General features: G+C 41.8%; 1 protein-coding gene across 3 annotated transcripts; it reads right to left on the bottom strand.

Annotated features, from left to right (window-relative positions):
- Positions 1 to 4,585: 4,585 nt before the first annotated feature.
- Positions 4,586 to 15,489, bottom strand: NPY2R (neuropeptide Y receptor Y2). Of its 3 annotated transcripts, XM_041739214.1 has the most exons (3): positions 15,273 to 15,489; positions 15,041 to 15,133; positions 4,586 to 7,717 (listed from the first exon to the last, which is right to left on the bottom strand). In XM_041739214.1, exon 3 carries the CDS (start codon positions 7,693 to 7,695, stop codon positions 6,547 to 6,549), a length of 1,149 nt encoding a protein of 382 aa, XP_041595148.1. In that variant the 5' UTR covers positions 7,696 to 7,717; positions 15,041 to 15,133; positions 15,273 to 15,489; the 3' UTR covers positions 4,586 to 6,546. The 3 variants fall into 3 exon arrangements, with proteins under 3 accessions (XP_041595148.1, XP_041595150.1, XP_041595149.1); XM_041739216.1 differs by lacking the exon at positions 15,041 to 15,133; XM_041739215.1 differs by lacking the exons at positions 15,041 to 15,133; positions 15,273 to 15,489 and adding an exon at positions 12,059 to 12,194.
- Positions 15,490 to 23,251: the final 7,762 nt, after the last annotated feature.

Raw genomic sequence — 23,251 nt, forward strand, 5'->3', positions numbered from 1 at the left:
GGTTGTGGAAGGGGATTAGGGGATAGGATAACTGGGTGACAGGCACTGAGGAGGGCACTTGATGGGATGAGCACTGGGTGTTATGCTCTATGTTGGCAAATTGAACTTAAATAGAAACAAATGTAAAAAATAAATAAAAGAGTTAGTGTTGATCTCCTAAGTATACACAATCCATGTAAAGAGATGCTTATCTAAGATTTTCCACCTTGCTCCAGGACCCTTCCCCAGCGTTACAGATCCAGTGGTACAGCCATTACTTTGCTCCTGCTTCCCTCTTGTTTCAGCATTCCTAGTTCCTGCTTTGATCCAATCCCTGCCCAGATGCTGTCACTTAGTTCCATGACTTCCTTTAAGACACCGCTCCCTTGAACTTGGCTGTTGCTCTGACCTTTCTAGCTTCAGCTCCAAGCCTTGTCTGATGTAGATTCATCTATTGGCCTCTTGTGCATTATGGAATATATTACCCACTCCTTGGAACCCACTGGCCTCACTGGTCCTTCCAGCCAGTCTCTGGTAGTGGAAAACAGAAATGGGGAGGAAAATTCTAGGATTATAGGAGAAAGAAACTATATGAGGGACAAAATAGGACAGAACCTACTATAAGAAATGATATTAATTTGTTTAATACCATGAGTTCTCTGCAAGGATGACATAAATGCACAGTCACGCATCTTTAAGAATGTGTTGGTGGGCAAAGTGTATTTTTTAAAGATATGGTGAATATATCAGTACAAATGATTAGCACTAGTAGCAAAACTGCTCAATGTATATGCTCAACTATGTTTTGCATAAAAGTAGCACCTCATCATAATATTGACAGTTCCAAAATTCCATCCGTACTCTCTAATTACATCCACTTGGAAAATAGCTGTTGGAACTTGTTTTGTTTTTTTTTTTTAAGTATAATACTCTAGACTCTAATCATCTGTTTCATGCTTAGAATATAATGACAAAAAATACTCGTTATTTTTCCCTTTTCTTGCGAGGATAAAGCAGCATTTTTAAATTTTAATGTGACTCCACGTGCCTGTATCATGATCAGCTATGTGATGTTTGGCAAGTGATCTGTTAAAGTGGCAAAACTTGGCAATGATTTAAAAAGGAGACTAGATTCAGCGTTAGTCATTTTCATTGACTTCTATTCAGTTACATATTCATGAACTAACAAGAAAGCTGGAGTTACAAATAACATGTGAATTATTTAATCCACAGTCCACCTCTCCCTATGGCCTCACCCATATCCTGGACAGGCTGTGAAGTCTGTGAACATCTGACTAGTGTACCACTGCAGAAAACAGGTCAATGACCTAACAGGTATCTTTTATAAATCCTCACAAATCAATCTTTAGTAAGTATTTGTTGAATAAAATTCCTACCTTTGTTTGATGTCATTAGACATGATCACGAAGATGTTTGCATTCTTTATCTTTGTGTTGTTTCTTTAGGGTTCTGTGTTTTCCTACAGAGAAGTGAATCCCTCGTCTTTTGTTGCCATATACATTCATATTTCATCCCTTATCAACTTGAATATATTAAAGATTATTTTCTCCCTGAGGCATCATTTCCTTTGCTAATCCAAGGAAGTTAATCCAGAATTTATATTCTCCTGTGGTTTTTAAATCATTAAGTCTTGATATAATTCTTTCTTCCTCCATTCCAATCAACCTACCATAGGGGGAAGAAAAAGTCTTTCCTTATGCTTTGCTTGTCGGTTCATTTGTACTAATGGAACAGTTTTAAAGAGTATCTTTAACACATTGGCTTTGAAAACAGAAAATGAAAAATAAAAAGATACAGTCAACCTGCATCACCGAAAAACTCTGAAAGACCCAAAAAAGCATTAAGAAGGAGAGAAGGAGGTTGAAACTAGAAATTACACCATTTGGGCAATTCTCAAGATTGCCAGATTGTCTGACAGCAATTAGACAACATATTCTCCCCTCCATGCTCTCCCTGTGTCTCAGAGGATAGAAACCTAAGAACTACATTCCCCCAAAGTCCCTACCAGCAAGGCTAGAGTTATATTCCACAAATGAGAGATACTCACATGAATTTTGGAAAGCAAAAGAGAAGCAAAAGGCATTATTGAGTCTATGGTAGGGGTGGACAGGATTATGGGCTTAGCAGGAGGCAGTAAGATTTTTTGAACTGAAATATAGTTGACACATACTACATTAGTTTCAGGTGTACAACACAGTGCTTGGACAAGTCTATATGTTATGCTGTGCTCACCATAAGTGTAGCTACCATCTGTCACACACACAAAAAAAGAAGATTACAAAATGATGGACCATTGAGCACCTGGGTGGCTCAGTTGGTTAAGTATCTGCCCTTGTCTCAGGTTATGATCCCAGAGTCCTGGGATTGAGTCCCACATTGGGCTTCCTGCTGGTCAGGGAGTCTGCTTCTCCCTCTACCCTTCCCCCATGCTTGTGCTCTCTCTCTCCTGCTATCTCTCATGCTCTCTCTCTCAAATAAATAATCTTAAAAAAAAAAAAAAACATTGACCATATTCCCTATACTATACTTTTTAGCCCCTTGACTTATTCCACTCCATAACTGGAAGCCTGCACCTCCCATCCCCTTCACCCATTTTGCCCATCTCCACCACCCTCCCCTCTGGCAACCATCTGTTCTCTGTATTTCTGGGTCTGCTCTTGCTTTTTATTTGTTTGTTTTGTTTTCTAGAGTCCATATAAAAGTAAAATCATATGATATTTGTCTTTCTCTGAGTTATTTCACTCATCATAATACCCATCCATGTTGGGTCCATCCATATCGTCACAAATGGCAAAATTTCATTATTTTTAATGGCTGAGTAATATTCCATTGTGTGTGTGTGTGTGTGTGTGTGTGTCCATTAATATATCAGTAGACATTAGGAAGTAATAAGATTTTAATAGACAAATCTGTACTCTTTCCTGTGCATTGTCCACTCTCTGTTGTAGGCATTAGTAGTGGTTTAATTTAATTTTGCACTTCCCAGTTTCTTCAATGTCAGCTTCTTCAATTTCCTCACCTTCACTTCTCTAGCTCTTCAAGTGGTTTTGCAAAATTTTAATTTTTTGTATTAAGTGACTTCTTGCTGGAAATACCTAGCACGGCTTCTTTTTAGCTATCTGAATCATAACTCTTTTTAGTATAGTTCACTGACCCTTCCATGCTTCCTTTATGCAAGGTTCTAGATAATTTTGAGGAAACCTTAAATGGAGCATATGTACAGAGCCCTTTCCAATTATGCAAGTGTCTATACTTAATGGCCTTCAAAAAAAAAAAACCCTAATCCTGAAAACATATGCATCTTCACTCCATCCTGCATGGCTAAAACCTTGGTTTCCTACAAATTGTATAGCAAAACTGGTAAAAGTTTATGATTTACAGTCTTATAGATCTATCTTCAAATACTGGCTTTAATATCTATTTGACTCATTGACTCAGCTTCTTTGAGGGATATTTACTGATCACTGATTGGTGCTAGAACCTGCAAGTACCTGTGGTACCACAATGATTAAACGGTCCCTGTCCCCTGCCCTCATATGCTTAAAACCTAGTAGCAAAGATTATAGAAAAATAATTTGCAGGGGATAAAACATATAAATAGAATCAGGTGCTAAACAGCTTTCCAAGTCATAAAAAGATTTTGACTTCATCATTAGAATGATGAAGACATAGAAGAGTTTTCATCAAAGGTTGATTTGATAAAATTTGGGTTTTTAAAAATCACTCTGGCTAGTGGGTAAAAATTGGATAGGAAGATCACCGGATAGAGAGAGACCAATTAGGAAGCTAAAACATTAAACCAGATGAGAGATAATACCACTCTGGGAAGATAATCACAACCTGAACTACAGTGGGGAGCACAGGGATGAAGAAAAATGAATTGATTCAAGAAATATCCAGGAATTACAACAAAATGTGGGAATTGATTGAACCTATGTGATAAAGAAACCTAAGAGTCAAGGGTGACTCCAAAATGCAAGGCTTTGTGGAACTAGATGGATAGCAGCATTATGATTAGGAAAGAAATACAAGTGGAGAGGAAGTGAGGTGTGGATCAAAATAGCAGGTTCTGTTTTAGACATGTTGGATTTAACCCTCTGATGAGACACCCATGTGGATATGTCAAGTCAGCTGATTGAAGGGTTTGAAGTCTGGAAGAAAGTCTGGTCTTAGATTCAAACACTGTCAAAATAGGGACTATAATTGCAGCCATAAGAGTGAACCCATTGACTCACGTTCATGCACAGGAAGAAAAGAGAGCTAAACTGTCTAGGACTCACCACTATTTTCCTTTTGTTGGTTGTGTCAAAAGCTTACTATTTCATCTTGTACAGAAACTCTGATATAAAATATCACACATGGGGTGTCTGTGTGGCTCAGTTTGTTAAGCTTCTTCCTTCGGCTCCAGTCATGATCCCAAGGTTTGGGAATCGAGCCTTCCATCAGGGTCCCTGCTCAGAAGACAGCCTGCTTCTCCATCTCCCTCTGCTGCTCCCCCCTTTTGTGTCTCTCTCTGTCAAATAAATAAGTAAAGTCTTTTTAAAAATACAAATAAAATAAAAATCATACAATTTCTCTAATTTCCCAAAGTCTTTTTATTTCAACAGATGAAAATCACTACATAAAAAGATATTTTGTTAATGAGTTAAAAGAATTAATTAGATCACATATATTAATTGGATCATTAATTAGATTCTAATAACTTACTACTACAACTAGTGATACAATACATACACATTACCTACAAGGTAAGAATTCTCCCAGAGGGGGAAAAAAAAAAACCTTTAACCACAATTATCTGTTAGCATCTTAAGCAAAGTAACTCCTATTTAGAGGACAAAAAGCTTCTTCTTAAACAGTTATGTCAAGTCCAACAGAAAAATCAATTCCTCCATTCACGATATATTACGTATAAATATTATTTTTTGTTTTCTTCTTAATTAGTCTTCCACTGTTTCCATTCTTTTTCAGTATTCCAAGAGGGCATTGGAAATAATTCAGCAAGAGCCATAGTGTGAATTTTAAATATATCCATAAAATGAAACTCTCCAGTTCATAAAGTTAATGTTTGTAACTAAATGTAATATTTATATTGAAGCTTTTTTTTTAAATTTAAGAAATTTTTTCACAAATTCAGACATACTGACAAAATATGATTATAATGAAACTTCTTTAACAGCCTCCAAACAAGTACAAATATTTTAACATCTCAATGAGTTTTCATAAATGTACTAGGGTTTTAACATCTTTGGCTGGGTACTATTGAAATAAAAATAATAGTCACAAAAATCATTCAATGAAAAACACTGTAGCATCTACACGCCACTATTTATTTATCAGTAAAAATTTATTATGTATATATTCATAAGTTATCCAAAATACATAGCTAATTATTTTGAGAGGAGGATAATTTATGTTGAAATTGGTCCCAATAGAACGTTTGCAAAGTGGAACGGATACAATGTTTTTAATATTTCTTACCTGATGGGTTCCATTTTGATGAAATTATATTGTTTTACTAATTCTGAATGGGTCCATGGAAGATGAATTTCAAAAAACAACACTACACTGTTCTGTAAACACATTAGAGCTATGTATGTATCTATACAAAAACCATTTACAAATAACCACAAAATGTTGCAAAATGCCACAAAAATATTATCTCCCAATCTGTATTAATTTTTAGCGAAGACAGATTGAGTCCCAACACAGGAAAAACACATGTTCAAAAAAAAAAAAAAAGAACAATTAGCAGTGATTAAAGGTTTTGAGTATACAACTCTTCTGTTATGTAAATAGTATATAGTATCTATAGAAAGCAGTCACAACTTGAAACGAGAAGCTAAGTGACAGTTTGCATTTCTACAATTCTGAGAATTTCCGCCTTCGATTCTAAATTGAAGCAAGTTTTCACTAAACGTGCACTTGGCTTCAAGAACAACTGGCTAGCGGAGTGTTAAAGATTTCCCCCATCACTGGTCAAAACACTGATTATCCAGCAAATTAGTTTATTTCCTGAAAGTCATTCAAATAATTGATAATGCTCCCTGAAGGATTAGTCCATAGGAAGAATAATTTTATTACAAAATACAACAAACAGCCCTCAGTTTCCAAGGGAAATTGATCTTGGGTAGTCCTTTCATCAGATGAGGGGGGCAGTGAACAGCACATCACCCCCAGTCGAAGCCCTAAGATTTGAAGGGCAACCTATCTAGCCACCACTTTTTAGCAATGCTGATAATGCCAATTCCTCGTTCAGGCTTCCTTCATTCTGGAAAATAGCCAAAGTGTTTCTCTCTGCTTTTACTCTTACTTTGACCTACCAACCAAGCAACTGGAGGCAAACTGTTCATTGTATCTTTGGATATGAGTATTTTTACCTAGCCTCTGCCAACCAGATTTCCACAGATTACACTGCAGATGCTTCCACTTCGATCTTCTGTTTCTTCCTTTAAATGGGAAATCAGGATGCACCTGGGAGCCCTCCTCAACCAGATTGACGGCTCTGGTCAGAATTCATCTACCAATCTTCACACCAGAGCTTCCTTAGACGTTGGTAGCTTCCGAGAAAGAGTCATTGGGGCCATGGTTCTTTTTGACTTCCAGGTTCTTTTTAGACTTGAATGTCACAGACACCTCGGAGTGAATGGCATCCAACCTCTGCTCACAGCGGAAGGCTGCGAGGAAGGCCTTTCTGTAGTTGCTGTTCATCCAGCCATAGAGGAGGGGGTTGGCAAAGGTGGAGCACATGGCGATAATGTGGAACACGGTGAAGATGAGTTTGTATTCCTTCAGGTCTAGGACTTGGTTGTCAATGTCGACAGCAAGCTGGAAGGCATGGAGAGGCAACCAGCTGACCGCAAACACCACCACCACACACACCAGCATTTTGGTGGTTTTCTGCCTTCGCTGATGGTAGTGATCACTGGTAGCTCCAGGGCTCACGTGGTTCTTAAGTTTACTCCAGATACGAGTGTAGGAAAAAGATATGATGCCCAGAGGCAAAACATACAGGATTAACAAGGAAGAAAGACTGTAGATGGTGCCATAGATGTTCTTCTCCTCACCAGGCCACTTCTCTGTACAGACCACTATCTCAAAGTCAGGAATAATCTCAATCAGAGAATACTCGCGGAAGATGGCCAGGGGGCTTGCTAGCAGAGCACTGATGCCCCAGGCCAAGCCAATAATCAGGAAGCTGATTCTCTTGGAGATCTTGCTCTCCAGGTGGTAGACGATACAACGGTGCCGGTCCAGGGCAATTACTGTCAAGGTGATGGTGGACACTTGTACTGCCAGGCCCTGGGCATAGGGTACCAGGTGGCATAGGACAAGACCCATTTTCCACTCCCCCATTAAGGTGTAGGTAAGAGTGAATGGCAAGCACAGGGTGTTCACCAGAAGATCTGCCACAGCCAGATTGGCAATGAAAAAGTTGGTTACTGTGCGCATGCTCTTGAATTTGATCACCACATGAATCACCAAAGAGTTTCCAATTACCCCAAGCAAGATGATGGAGCAATAGGCTAAAATGAGGATAATTCGCACCTCAATCAGCATGGTGCTGTCTATAAGCTCTGGCTCAGGGTCAGGGGCCAGCTCACCTCTAGGAGTGGTTTGCCGTGGATGATACTTCTCCACCTTCATTTCTTCCACTGTCTGGTTCTCATCAGCTTTTGCACCTACTGGGCCCATTTTCAGCAACTAGAACAAGAACCTATAATTAAAAAAAAAGAAGAAGAATAAGAAATATGGAACAAGGAAAACACAAGAGTGACACAAAGGCATGTCACAAATGGAATGGTTTCATTTTGATTAGGACTCAAAATATCTATCCCCTGATCCCTAAAATTGCACATAGTTTAACATTTTAATAAAGCGGGCTCATTAATAAGTCTATTCGCAAATATAGATGAATTAAACCGGGTCCCTGAAATGTATATTATGATGGTAAAATGTAATACCTGTAGTACGGATTAACTTCAGTGAGAATGCTACCCAATTGAGTCAATCTATTTTTAAGTGGGATGAATGTTAGAAACTTTACCAGTTAATCTTAGAACTTCTATAAACTCTTCAAATTAATTTTAAGGTAGATAAAAAAAAATGATCTGCAATATCTTGACTGCTTTCAGTTTATAAATATAGCAAGAAATTGCACAAAAAAGAGAAAAATATTAAAACCCTTTGCATGGTGTCTGGACCTTGGAAGTATAATCCTTTGCGTGGTGTTGGGACCTTGGAAGTATAACATATTTAAGATAAACTGAGCAGATTCCATTCCAGAGCCATTTCTTCTAGTGTTTGGGTTAGTGTTAAAAATAGGCAGCCTGTGTAAAACCGTTGCTTTTTTTTTTTTTTTTGATGATCTGAAATCAACTTCCTACTGACATGCAGCAGAATCCCACACAGGATCTATATGAAAAATATGTCTGAATCTGTATTTCTCTCTGACCTCTAAATATAAAAGTTCTGACCCTTTTCTTCCCCAGTTGCACTCACCAAGACTTTCCCTTCTGCATGCCCTACCTCAGTCAATGCTATCCCCATGGATTACGCCATGTACAGTTAAAAAGTAGGTAACTACCCTAGGCTTTGTCAACTCCTTTAGCTCCCACACCTAAGAGAACCCTCGGCCTGACCTTACATACCTCTCTCGATGGTCCCCATCATTTCTACCATGTTGATTTTGTCCTTCTTGATTTCTTACCACAGTTACTCTACTGGACTTCTGACTTATTTCACTTCCTCTTCTCTTGCTTTCATTCATTCATTCACTTAACAATAATAAATGAGCATCTGCAAAATGCCAGATGGCTCCGCCCTTGTGATGCTTACACTTATTCTAACATGCATTCAGCAAGCATTCACAAACCTATGTCAGGAATCAGGCTTTGTGCCGAAGAGAATGACAACAGGATAGTGCCTTCACTCGCAGGCTCTTACCTTTGACTAGAGAGAGCCTACTGTGACATCAAAATTGTCTTTCTGAAACTCAGATGGGGTCAAATCACTTCACCCATGTCTCCAGATGGCTTAAAACAATGTAGCCTACTGGTTTCAAATAGGAAATTCTCTTTTTCAAGCTTGTAAAAACATCCAGAGCCCAACATCATAGAAGTTCTGAATGCAGTCATAATGACAAAAGGCTGCCACCATTCATCAGAACCTCTTTTAAATAAATTTGGTTTTTATTAATCATAATAGCATCTACCTACATTGGTAAGTGAGTCATATTTATTCAGCCCACAGAACAACGCCTGGTTGGGCTCCCAGCGCTATCCCTTACCCTTCCTCTTGGAGGGCTAACTCTCACAGACTATATTTCCAGGCCCCCAAGTCATCCGGAGGCTGCCTGAGTTTGGTCATAGGAGGCATTGGCAGCAACGTAGAAGCCAGAGAAAGGGAGAAGCCCCTGTATTCTTCTCCCTCCTTCTCTCCTCTGGACAATGACTCAGCAGCTGTTCTGTGGCTCTGGATCCCACAGGACTAGTCCATAGTGATTCTATTTCCAGTGGATGGCCCTGGTCTCTGGGCTTTGGTCACACCACCTACTTACTCCCTGTGTCCCCCTTGCTGGAGGTACTATCGACTCTCTGCTCTTGCCAATCCTTGAGTGGCCTGAGTGTCCCCTGTTTGGCTTCCATCACTTGTGTAGTCATGTCTCTGCATTTAATTTTCCTTCCCTTACATTCTCAAATAGGTTCTGTTTTGCATGATCTGCTCATAGATACCATGCATACATGCTTTCATCAATTTGTTCTCCCCCTGATGGTTCTGCACATGTAGGTTGATACCACTGGCCTAGAGAAGATAATCCCAACTCCATTATATGACATACAAAACTTTTCTTGAACTCATCCCTGCCCATCCTCTGGCTTCATCTCTCCTGACATCTCAATACATATGTTATCTCCTGTCATACTAAACTACTTCCTATTCCAGCAATGCATCAGCTTTTCTCATGCCTCTCTGCTTTCCCTGTTCTGAACTGGGAGCCTCTCGGTTATCCCAACAATCTGTGTTCACTTCTACCATTGCAAGAAGCACAAGCCACAGTGCAATTATCTCCCCACCACAGCAATCCCTTTCAGGACAGAAACTGGATCTTTTCCATCCATTGTTTAATTCTTAGCACACTATCTAACACATTAATTGTACTTAATAATTTGGCAAAACAAATGTGAAGCTAAAGGAAAGCATAATTTTACTGAATACTGGAAGTCAGCAAAATACAAAGTAACAATTCCTTTCCTTAAGCTGATTGTCTTTACAGAAATCCTTGCACTGATAATGACGTCCTTGTTCTTATTTTCTGGTTCTGGGGTAACTGCCTCTGCAAGAAAGCTGTTCCAAGGTCTCTCTTAAATGAATCTCTGATTAAAGCATTAAAAACTTCCAGTCAGTATATACCATAAGGAAAGCTCACACACACACACTTATAAGAGCCTTATTGCAGAGAGATTTCCATATACTCATATATTTGTTTTACTGATACAGTCTAGTTCTGTCTGCATAAATTTCAAATAGCTTGTTGCAAGGAGCCTAGACCCTCTTTTTTATTTGCCTCTATTCTCTAGAAATTAGAAAAAAAAAGTGAAACTAATCATCTAAATCTTGGGAGTGTATATTTGATAGGCAATACCATTTCCCTAACCTAAAAGAGATTTTAAAGAACCCAATTAGTCAATCCTGACAACTTATTAGCAGGATTAACAAGACTCCATGAGGTCTGGGTTTGAGGTTTGCCACAAGCTAAACTGAGAGTAAGCCTGAGATAGAAGGATATTAGTTTATTTATTAACTTATTCGGGTTTTTCTTTTTCAGTTCTATTTTCTCTATTTCAGAGCCCCTTTATTTAAACTTCTCTGCAGGAATGGTTATTGATCCACAGCCAATTTGCATATGGGCACTAATCACTGTTCTCAAGCACACTGCTGGCTTTCAGCCAGGTTAGAGCACTCCCGGGAGAATGTATCATTTTATGATTTTATGATTGGGCTTCTGGAAAGGTGGAAGAGGAAAAGGGAGTGCATGGAGGAAACTGACTGATTAAAACCCCAAAAGCACAAAAAATAAAAGATAAGTAACCTTTCTTTGAAACAAGGCAATAGGAAGCATCATCATCAGTCAAGTCAGTTAAGAACTGTGAATAGTATAGTTTTCTTGAACAAGGGAACCCTCAGAATTTCTGTTACAGAAATATTGGTTTGTAGAGCAGGAAAGGGACTTCAAGTTTCCTTTTTCAGAGGTACAGAACTTCAAATTACCTGAGTGGGAAACCAGTTTCTGCTCGTCTATTTACATTTGCGGGGCTTTTTGCAACAGGACTCGTTGCCGCAGGTTGGCCTTAGTAAGACTTAACCCCCTGACAATGTCAAAAATCTTCCAGGAGTGTTTCCCAGGGGAAAAAAAAATCCCAGAAATCACACCACACACCTTACACTTAGTCCTAGGGAGAGGGGAGTGGACTCTTAGAATGCCGCATGCAAGACGTGACTGCTTCCTAAGCAGAGAGTTGAGAATATTCACCTAAGGGTCTGGTAACGGATCACTTTTCCCTGTGTCTGAACTTCTGGCTCCCCCTTGCCAACAGCATCGTCCGTGTCATCTCACCGATGTGCCCCCCACTGCGCAACGTTTTAAAGCTTTTACTTTTGCCTCCTTCTCGTGCACCAGATGCTCTGACCCAGTGGGTGAGCCCTTCGGGTGCAAAACCAGCCAATGCTTAAAACAAATGTACAACAAACAAACAAAAACAAACGGATGTACTTATTCTTGAACAGCCCTGGAGAATCCAATAGGACCTTCTTTCGATTAAATTAAAAAATTAAATTAAAAAAAGAGAGACAGACAGACAGAGATGGTAACAACCTGCTGCTCCGGAAAAGATGATGCCCTCCCTCTAAAGGTCAGGGAAAGAAAAGGAAGCCTCGGCAGGAAAGGAGCATTCGAGCTAAAGTAGAAAATGGTGATGGTTTCCCCCCAACCCCCACCTTCACCCTAAATGAGAGGGAAACAAAAAAAAAAGTCACTCATGGAAGACCTCGGCCATACCCTCTTGCCAGAACCAGAGCTCTTCGTCCCGGCGGGTCCTCGTTCCCAGGACGTGCCCGGGTCGGGGCGCAGCCGGCGGGGGCCGGTCCCCGGACGCCAGGAGCAGGTGCGGCAGGTGCGGCAGGTGCGGCAGGTGCGGGGCGACGGCGCGCCCCCTCGCGGACCCCGCCCGCGCCTGCAACGGCGGCCGCGGCGCCTTCCCGGGACCGCGGGGACCGAGCTCCGGGCGTCTGCGCCCCCGGCCCCGGCCCCGGCCCCGGCCCAGCGCACCGCCCCGCGAGCCCCGGCCGCCGAGGGGGCCCGAGGAAGCGCCCGACCTGCCGGCGGAGGGGTGTCCCCGCCTCCTGAGGTCTGCTCCGGGCGCCGCGGGGCTGCGGGGCTGCGGGGCTGCTGCAGCCGGGGGGGGGGGCGGGGGCGCCCGCGGACCCCGGCGAGGCCCCTGCGGGTCCCCTCCAGCCCCGGCGGGCGCCTCGCGTGTGGTGCGCCCCGGCTCCACGCGAAGCTCCGTAGGACGGGAACGCGGCGGGCGACGGGCGAAACGCTGCGCCCCTGTCGGTGTCTGACTCCCGGCCCCTCGCTCCGCTCCTCCGCGATGCCCCAAGCGCCCCCCGGGATGCCCGAGCCCCGCCGGCTCAGGGAGCGGGGGCGTCGCCAGAAACCCTGCGTGGAGCCCCTCCCCGCGGAAGGTTGCGAGCAGTCAGTCTCTCTCCGGGTCCGTCTCCGGAGGGGGCGGCGGAGCCTGCGGGGCTGGGGGGACACGAGCCGGAACCTGGAAACCCGGGGCTCTCCTAAGGGTCCTGCGCTGGGGTGCGCGACAGCGCGTTCCCTCCGTGCGCCCGTCTCCGCTTCTGAAGTGAGGACGGCCACACTAGTGCTCTTGGGATTTCTCTGACATAGAAAGAAAGGAGGAGGAGGAGGAGGAGGAGGAGGAGGAGGAGGAGGAGGGAAGAGGGAAGAAGGAGAAGGAAGAAGAAGGAGGAGGAGGAGGGACGAGGGACTAGGAAGAGGGAAGAAGGAGAAGGAAGAAGGAGGAGGAGGAGGGACTAGGAAGAGGGAAGAAGGAGAAGGAAGAAGGAGGAGGAGGAGGAGGAGGAGAAGGAGGAGAGACTAGGGAAGAGGGAAGAAGGAGAAGGAAGAAGAAGGAGGAGGAGGAGGAGGGAAGAGGGACTAGGAAGAGGGAAGAAGGAGAAGGAAGAAGAAGGAGGAGGAGGAGGAGGGACTAGGGAAGAGGGAAGAAGGAGAAGGAAGAAGGAGGAGGAGGAGGAGGGAAGAGGGAAGAAGGAAGAGAAGGAGAAGGAAGAAGAAGGAGGAGGAGGGACTAGGGAAGAGGGAAAAAGGAGAAGGAAGAAGGAGGAGGAGGAGGAGGGACTAGGGAAGAGGGAAGAAGGAGAAGGAAGAAGAAGGAGGGGGAGGAGGAGGAGGAGGAGAGACTAGGGAAGAGGGAAGAAGGAGAAGGAAGAAGAAGGAGGAGGAGGAGGAGGGAAGAGGGACTAGGAAGAGGGAAGAAGGAGAAGGAAGAAGGAGGAGGAGGAGGGACTAGGAAGAGGGAAGAAGGAGAAGGAAGAAGAAGGAGGAGGAGGAGGAGGAGGGACTAGGAAGAGGGAAGAAGGAGAAGGAAGAAGAAGGAGGAGGAGGAGGGAAGAGGGAAGAAGGAGAAGGAAGAAGAAGGAGGAGGAGGAGGAGGAGAGACTAGGGAAGAGGGAAGAAGGAGAAGGAAGAAGAAGGAGGGGGAGGAGGAGGAGGAGAGACTAGGGAAGAGGGAAGAAGGAGAAGGAAGAAGAAGGAGGAGGAGGAGGAGGGAAGAGGGACTAGGAAGAGGGAAGAAGGAGAAGGAAGAAGAAGGAGGAGGAGGAGGGACTAGGGAAGAGGGAAGAAGGAGAAGGAAGAAGGAGGAGGAGGAGGAGGGACTAGGGAAGAGGGAAGAAGAAGAAGGAAGAAGGAGGAGGAGGGAAGAGGGAAGAAGGAAGAGAAGGAGAAGGAAGAAGAAGAGGAGGAAGGAGGAGGAGGAGGAGGAGGAGGAGGAGGGAAGAGGGAAGAAGGAGAAGGAGAAGGAAGAAGAAGGAGGAGGAGGAGGAGGGAAGAGGGACTAGGAAGAGGGAAGAAGGAGAAGGAAGAAGAAGGAGGAGGAGGGACTAGGAAGAGGGAAGAAGGAGAAGGAAGAAGAAGGAGGAGGAGGAGGAGGAGGAGGAGAAGGAGAAGAGACTAGGGAAGAGGGAAGAAGGAGAAGGAAGAAGAAGGAGGGGGAGGAGGAGGAGGAGGAGAGACTAGGGAAGAGGGAAGAAGGAGAAGGAAGAAGAAGGAGGAGGAGGAGGAGGGAAGAGGGACTAGGAAGAGGGAAGAAGGAGAAGGAAGAAGAAGGAGGAGGAGGAGGGACTAGGGAAGAGGGAAGAAGGAGAAGGAAGAAGGAGGAGGAGGAGGAGGGAAGAGGGAAGAAGGAAGAGAAGGAGAAGGAAGAAGAAGGAGGAGGAGGGACTAGGGAAGAGGGAAAAAGGAGAAGGAAGAAGGAGGAGGAGGAGGAGAGACTAGGGAAGAGGGAAGAAGGAGAAGGAAGAAGAAGGAGGGGGAGGAGGAGGAGGAGAGACTAGGGAAGAGGGAAGAAGGAGAAGGAAGAAGAAGGAGGAGGAGGAGGAGGGAAGAGGGACTAGGAAGAGGGAAGAAGGAGAAGGAAGAAGAAGGAGGAGGAGGAGGGACTAGGGAAGAGGGAAGAAGGAGAAGGAAGAAGGAGGAGGAGGAGGGACTAGGGAAGAGGGAAGAAGGAGAAGGAAGAAGGAGGAGGAGGAGGGACTAGGGAAGAGGGAAGAAGAAGAAGGAAGAAGGAGGAGGAGGAGGAGGGAAGAGGGAAGAAGGAAGAGAAGGAGAAGGAAGAAGAAGAGGAGGAAGGAGGAGGAGGAGGAGGAGGAGTTGTTAAACAACTCAAAATAACATTCCCTTCAAAAATATTAGTATGGCAACCCCTGAAGAATATTGGCTTTTCAGTCTTACCTGGGCCCGCCCCCACTCCGATGATATTGCACATGTAAGCATCTTCACGCAGCCTAATCTGACGTTGATCTTCTGGTTAATGTAGAATTACGCCTACAGCAGCGTAGAAATTATTTATAAGACAAAGCAGTCTGGGCTTTCCAATTACCAAGAAATGAAAGTGAACAGAACTGGAACTCCCCAAGATGTTCTACCCAGTCCTCCTTAAAATATTTTTGCAGATATCGCTTACCTTGGGCAAATATTCCTTGCCCACGTTCCATGCTCACACGTGTAATCTTATGCAACAAGTTCAAGGCTTCCTAATACGTTTGCACCCGGGAGGAGTGAACTCTGAACCAAGGAGCTGCAAGTTTAGAAGCGTAGGAATGGCTTGAAATAACGAGCACAAAGACATAGGAGCACAGATGAGCATGCAGGTTAATAGCTTTGGAGGGCTCGGCTGACTTCACTGACATTGATTCTACAGGCATTTTTGCGTCCCTTACAACTGGCCTTCAAAAGCAGCCCAGCAGTCCCACACAAATATTTATCTTCTTCCCATACAGACATGTGCGCGCCTTAGAAAACACAGACATCTCGCCAGCAACTCCGAGACTAAATGACCTCTTTGACCCTGTTCCAATAAAGTACGGAACTGAATGAAAGACTGATCTGTTGAAATTAAAGTTATGTTCTCATGCGTCATGTTATCTAGGATCGTTTTGGCAGTTAACTCGTGACCTTTTTGTGCACTGAGGTCCAACTGAGGTCTTCTGATTGCATGTGCTGTGTGCTACGGTAACACCGCACCACTCCGAGGAATGCTAATAAGCCCTATCAAGATGCTGATGGAAGTTTGTGGAATCAGTGGTGAACTCTGGATGAATCCAAACTGAGACAGGACAGGATTATTGCTCCCTGATTTCCCTTGGGTCCGTCAAATCATTTAGCTCCCCGGGCAATTCCACAGCTAAGAAGAATATAAGATGAGTCTTCCTCAAAGAAGGAGCAGACTCAAACTCAGATGCCTACCTGGCTGGGGCCAATGACATAAATGCATACGCCAGCTAATCTGTTAGGGAGTGGGGGCGTTACAACACCCCTGAAATCACCAAAGTACATGCCTTTTCTGAAGGAGGAGGCTGCTGATTCCGCTGAGCTGCCCTGCAAAAATCTAAATTCCGGGTTGTCAGATCTGACATTGTAAGAGAACAAAAATCCATATTCTTAAAAATCTTCCAAATTTTAAATGGAGGAAATTAATTCTTAAAAAGTCAAGCCCCCCAGATGGGCCAGATCTGTGCAGGCCAAAACAAATCAAGATGGATAGAGAGATGGATCCATGCAGGCTGACCTGTGGGCCTCAATAGCGTAGCCTCTGAAATTAATATATAACATTTGACCGGTCTCCTCAAGCACATAAAACATGCCGCAACCACCATTTCCCCTACCCCACAGACTATTCCTCAGGGCACATAAATATAAAAGGAATAAACCAAACGTTAATTGCCAAATAAGTACCTTTTCTTTCCACTTTGGGTCAAGTAGCTATTCTCAATGAGACTCTGAAGTAAAAGACATGGTGAATAACTGAACAATCAGTATTTTCTACAGTTACGATGAAGAAATTTCAGACAAGTTCTTTGTTTAAAAAGACGAAGTTAGATAACATCAATATAGAAGACCACTTATGATTTTTTTTTTTAGATACAGTGCATCATGATATGGATTTCTTTCAGTCTAAATTTATTTTGAAAGCAAGGAAGCTTCCCTCATAATTTCATTGTTTAACTTCTAACCATTATAAAAAGAGAAGGCAGAAAAAAAGGCCAGAAAGGAAATACATGTGATCTAAAACATTGCTCTCCAAGAGTACTTTCTGCAATAATGGTAATGTTCTATATCTTCACTGTCCAATAAAGTCCAATAAAGTAGCCATCTAGATGCACATGGCTTCTGGACACTTGAAATGTGGCTAGTGAAACTGAGAGACTGAATTTTAAATTTAACTTTTTTTTAAAAGCACCAGAAAGAAAATGTATGCTTTGATTCCTAGTGGAAAGTCCTCCTGGGGTCATTCCTTTTTTTTTTTTTAAATAAATTTATTTTTTATTGGTATTCAATTTGCCAACATATAGAATAACACCCAGTGCTCATCCCATTGAGTGGCCCCCTCAGTGCCCATCACCCAGTCAAACCCCCCCCCCACCCACCTCCCCTTCCACCACCCCTTAGTTCGTTTCCCAGAGTTAGGAGTCTCTCATGTTCTGTCTCTCTTTCTGATATTTCCCACTCATTTTTTCTCCTTTCCCCTCTATTCCCTTTCATTATTTTTTATATTCCCTGGGATCATTCCTGTCAGAAAGCTAGTTTTTTTCTTACTTTAATGTCAAGGTTTCCTGACTTTTTTTTTATATTATTTAAAGATTTTTATTTATTTATTTTGAGAGAGAGAGAGAGAGAGTAAGGACAGGAGGAGGGCCAGAGGGAAAAGGAGAGAGAGAATCTCAAGCAGACTCTGTTGATTGCAGAGCCCAGTGTGGGGCTTGATTCCAAGACCCTGAGGTCCTGACCTGAGCTGAAACCAAGAGTCGGATCCTCAACCGACTGAGCCACCCAGGCGCCCCCCGCCCCCCTGAAAGACCATTAATTAACTCTCAAGTCATACCAAACTGAATTAAATCCTGAACAGATCAAAACAGTATAGTGCAGCTGGAATGTGGAAGCTAATTCCAGAAGGAGAAAGAAATAAGGTCCATAAATCAGGACAGCAGCCTCGGAAGAGAAGATTATAGCATCAAAAGACAGAAAGCAACAAACCCAAACAAGGAATTCTCTAAACTCCGGTAATGTCAGAAAAGCTCAAAGACACTAATAAAATAACTCAGACTAAACAAACAAGCTTAATAAGCCTAATAACAAGTTCCTACTTAGGAAATATTAATAATCAAATTAGCTTAACAGTTACAGTGTTTAGTATATTTGAAACTAATTCCATCTGGCTTTATTTAAGTGTTCAGTTAATTCAGTTATTTATTTTTTCTCAGTTTTATTAAGTGCTTCTTATAGGAATGCTTTTTAAAGGTTCAGTAATACCCCCTTATAGTAAAAGTTATGGAACTTAGATATCCTAATGGTCATTTGGTTATAATATTGAATTTTAATTGGTTGTAAATAGATTTCTGATTGGCTGTGTGTCTACCTCTCAGTTCAGGCAGGAAAAGGCACAGTGGGAGTTATGTTAATATCTGAACAGATATGATAGAAGTTGCATCAAGTAGACATAGAAAAGAGAGACCAGTTTATATGAATGGAGCTAGAAGTGTTTGAATTTTTTAAATAAGTCTTTAAAATCTCTCAGTTTTTAAAAACTCACCAGGCTAATCACACTCATGATGAAAAGCTAATACTTCCTTCGACATCCTTATAGACTTGGCTCATTTGCAACAAGTGGACCAGTAAATGTGTGAATAGGCAAAAAATGGTCAGCAAATAGTCCATTTCATGAAGCTGATAGGCTAGATTTTCTTTAAAATTTTGTAGACAGCAGTATGTTATGAAGGCAGGTGTCTCACTCAAGAAAAGCAACTAGTCGTTCCAAGTGAAGTGTACGCTAAATCCTAAATTGAGCATAAATATCATTTTCTCTGATTTTTATTTCTATGGATTTTGAGTTTTTTATTTTTGTTTTGAAGTTTTAATTGCAGATTTGAGTGATTTAGCAGGATTGTAAGCACTATATGCAACATTTTCCTGAGATTTTTATCTCCCAGTGATCATCCAAATGGATATTGATGCAGGTAAGGAACCAAATCTAAAAGGACATTTAAATGCAAATGATTCACAGTTCAAATTTTAACATAGAACAAAGGAAGGGACATTTTTATGTGGAATTCAGAATTTAATCAATGCAAATTTTCATTTGATTATCTGAAACATGCACAGAAGGTCCATGGCGAAAGAGGAAACATGCACCCTTTTAGAAATTGCAATTTTATTTAATAAGTGTTTATTCTTGTAGCATATAGAGACATAATTTGATATATATTTTTTGAATTATACACTCAAAACAAATTTAATTTTTAATTTTTCTCAAAAAAAATGCAAGCAAAATCAAAGCTCTCATGAAATTACTATTGGTATCTCTTGAGAGATGAGAAGTCAAAGATTTATATATAATCTTTAAATATCATTTTGGAGATGGTAGAAATGGCTTATTAAAGTAAAAACTTTAAGACATTAATTGAATAATGCTAGTAGGAATTAATTCAGACCTACAGTTCTTTGTTATAAAAAAAAGAGTTATATGGGGCACCTGGGTGGCTCAGTCAGTTAAGCTCAGGTCATGATTCCTGAGTCTCAGGATCAAACCCGGAATGGGATTCCCTGTTCAGCGGGGAGCCTGCTTCTCCCTTGCCTTCTACCCCTCCCCCAATTCCTGCTCACTGTCTCTCTCTCTCTCTCTCACAAATAAATAAAATCTTAAAAAAAAAAGAATTGCATGAAATCCATATGAATGTTTTACTACTCACAACTCCTATCAACAAATCTTTATTGTCTAATTTGTTACAGGTGCCATGGCAAACAGTGTCCATATAACCATGAATTACACACAGACCTGCCACTGACTAGCTCTAACCCATTAAAGTTATATAGACTTTAAAATAAAGAAGTACCATAAATGGATTAAGATTCTCTAATAGACTCTGACGTAGTAGCTTTGGGGCCACATGGAAGGAATGGTCAATTTTTTGTTTGTCTGTTTTTTGTGAGTGGTGTGTGTTGGGAGAATCAGGGAAATGTTTTGTTGGGGAGGTAACACAGGTCAGTGTAAATCTAGCTAGAAAACATTTTTTTGGCTTTACCCAGCACCGGGATACCATTTTCTTCACCATTACGTTAACTGGGATGTGTGATCCTGTGACAATGAGAATCCTCTGGGGAAGAACGATCATTTATATATGTCAAAGTAGAGTATTCCAAGTCAAAAACATTATTTGCAAACAAAATATATAGTGAGTACGTATGAAATATTTAATTGATTACTATGGGCACCGGCGCAGTAGTGAAGCTGGTTTAAAGTAGGATGCCCAAGGTAGAGACCTATAGGTAGTCAGTTTAAGAAAGAGTCTTGCATAGAATCGCGACCTTACGTATAAAACTGTTTGATAGCATGTTGTGCAAAAAAGCCATAACTTAGGAACTTATGCATTACACCAGATAGAATGTCTCCTGGACAATAATCAAACTTAATTTTCTATGCATCAAACTTACAGAGACTGGGCTCTAATCAGTGATAAACAATAAGCCAAATTAAGTAAGTTACTGTCCCTTGGCAAGTCACCTGATCTTTAGGCTCATGAGGCAATGCTCCAATCTGATACTAAAAAAGCATATGATCACCCCACTCTGGTTTTTTCCATTGCTGCCTGACAAAGCACCCCAAAACCCAGGGGCATAAAACGGTTATTTCATGCTACTCATTGTGGGTCAGAAATTTGGGAAATGCTCCAGTTGGGTGATTCATCTCTGATCCATGTGGCCTTAACTGGACAGGTGGGGCTGTAGGATTCTCTTCCAAGACGGTGCCTTCACTCACATGTCTGGATCTGGGCTGGCTTTGCTATGGTACCTGGAGGTTGCATATGTATCTCTCTTCACACGTGGCAATCTCGGAGTAGTCAGACTTATTACATGGCTTTTGGCTTCCCCTAGAGACAACTCTCTAAAAGAAAGTACTCTAAGAGACACAGGCAGAAATTGCAAGGCTTCTTATGATCAAATCTCTCAAGACCCAGAACATTTCTTTGGCTACATTGTTTTGGTGAAGCAAGCCGTCAGATTTTTAAATGAGAGAAGAAGGATATACTCCACCTCTGCAGAGGGGGAGGGTATGTGTGCACAGGGAGGAAAGGAATTGAGAGCGACGTGAGAGAAATGTCATCACACAGCCCTTCGCCTTATATGTATTTTGGATGTATTTGGTGTGTGTGTGTGTGTGTGTGTGCACATGTGTGTGTAATACATCCATTAAAGAGGGACTATTTGGGAAAAGAACAGCAGCCTCAGAAATTCCACAGTGAATATTTCCCCTTTGACTTGTAATTCATAAAATTATCAGGGCCAGAGATTGCAAAAGCTAAGATCTTCGCTGCCAGGGGAAGCCCTGGGACAAGAATACACTATGAAAATAGAAGGGGGACTTCCAACATCTGCACTTAGGTGAACACAGTGATTGTGGGGCAAATACATAACTTTCGGTAGATTTCCCCCATGATGATGTACTTAAGGTGAACAGTACTTAAATTTGTTCTTAGAAACCCCAGGCAATCTGACAGCATAAATCCCCTGATAGCCAATTCCAATATTTAACTAGTTCATTCTTGACCCTGCTTTCACTAGCCCAGGAGGAGCTGTAGAGATCTCTGCTCTGTGCATGGCTTTATTGCACGGAGGTTGGTCTTGGAAGATCTGGGGCACTTTATTGAATCTGGTTCGCTCACTGTGTGACTTGGAAATGTCATTTAATCTTTCGGAGACTCAGTTTCACCGACTATAAAATAAGAGGCACATTCTTAATACTCTTAGAATAAGAGCACATTCTTAGCTCTCAAAATTACATAGGTTGGCTTTGGCAATCGTCAAAATATTCCTTGTATCTCATTACTTGGGATATAGTAGCTTGTCCTTAACTTATTATCCAAGTTCCGTTTTCTTATGGTCCCCAAGAATAGAACCATATTTAATGATCTCATGTATTTTGAACAGCATAGTAATATTTTTAGATTATTCTTGAAGACCCTTTAAGAAAAATGTGGGGTGGGGGGGATGCCTGGGTGGTCCAGTGGTTTGAGCACTGTCTTCAGCCCAGGGCATGATCCTGGAGTCCCAGGATCAAGTCCCACATTGGGCTCTCTCTCTGCCTTATGGAGCCTGCTTCTCTCTCTGCCTATGTCTCTGCCTCTTTCTGTCTCTCATGAATAAATAAAATCTTAAAAAAAAAAAAGAAAAGAAAAGAAAAGAAAAATAAGGGAGAAAGTATGTAGTAAAATTTCTAAGAGGATCTGACAGTGAAAGTCAATGAAATTCCTTAGCTTTTCCCCAACCAAAAATAAACAAATAAATAAGTAAAATATCAGGGGTACCTGGGGGGCTCAGTCAGTTGAGCATCTGATTTTGGCTCAGGTCATGATCTCAGGATTCTGAGATTGAGCCCCACATCTGGCTTTCTGCTAGGCATGGAGTCTGCTTCTCCCTCTGCCTCTGTCCCTTCTCCAGCTTGTGCTCTCTCTATGTCTCTAATTAATTAAATTAATTAATAAAATCTTGTAAAAAATCACATATGTGGGTAGCTCAGCGCTTTAGTGCCACCTTCAGCCCAGGGCCTGATCCTGGAGACCGGGAATCGAGTCCCACATCGGGCTCCCTGCGTGGAGCCTGCTCCTCCCTCTGCCTGTGTCTCTGCTTCTCTCTCTCTGTGTCTCTCATGAATAAATAAATAAGATCTTTTTTTTAAAAATCACATATGTACTTTATATCAAAGGATATTATGTTATTTTAAAATAAATTTTGTTATAAAAAATTAATGATAACATTTAATAATTTGGTGCTTGACTTGACCTCTCTGTAAGAAGAGTTATTGGTACATGAGTTCATACTATTTAATGTTTTCATTAGGTATATGCTACGAAACATATAGGAGAAGTGAAAATTTTCAGATGACTCTAAGTCCATTGTTCCCAAACTACACCACGGCAGCCCTGGCTACCACAACAAATTCACATAGGAGCTCACGTAATATTTTAAATTTTAGAAGAAATCACAACCATATGTAATATGTCTTGGCTACTGATACTTGACATCTATTAGATGCCTCACAAAGTGTAGCTTGAATTTAGTTCACAATTTCAACATTAAATTATACTACATACTTTCCAGTGACATCATGTTTTGGGGAAGCTGGGTTTTTAGTGGCTGCCGTGATAAGAAACAATCACCGTGGGAAAAGTCAGTGAATAAAGGAAATGAAAGTGGCAGTTTCCAAATTGATTTCAAAATGTGCAAGGTTGTGCAGAGCCCAATAAACACACATATGACCCATCAGTAAACAGCACTGGATTTAGTTAAGAATGAAACATATTACATTCTTTCAATTTATGTGCATTTGTTTTTTTCAAATGGCTATTAAACATTGAGGACCTAAATGCTTATAGTTATTTGTACCTAACT

This window comes from Vulpes lagopus, chromosome 23, assembly GCF_018345385.1.
Source record: "Vulpes lagopus strain Blue_001 chromosome 23, ASM1834538v1, whole genome shotgun sequence".
NCBI lineage: Eukaryota > Metazoa > Chordata > Mammalia > Carnivora > Canidae > Vulpes > Vulpes lagopus.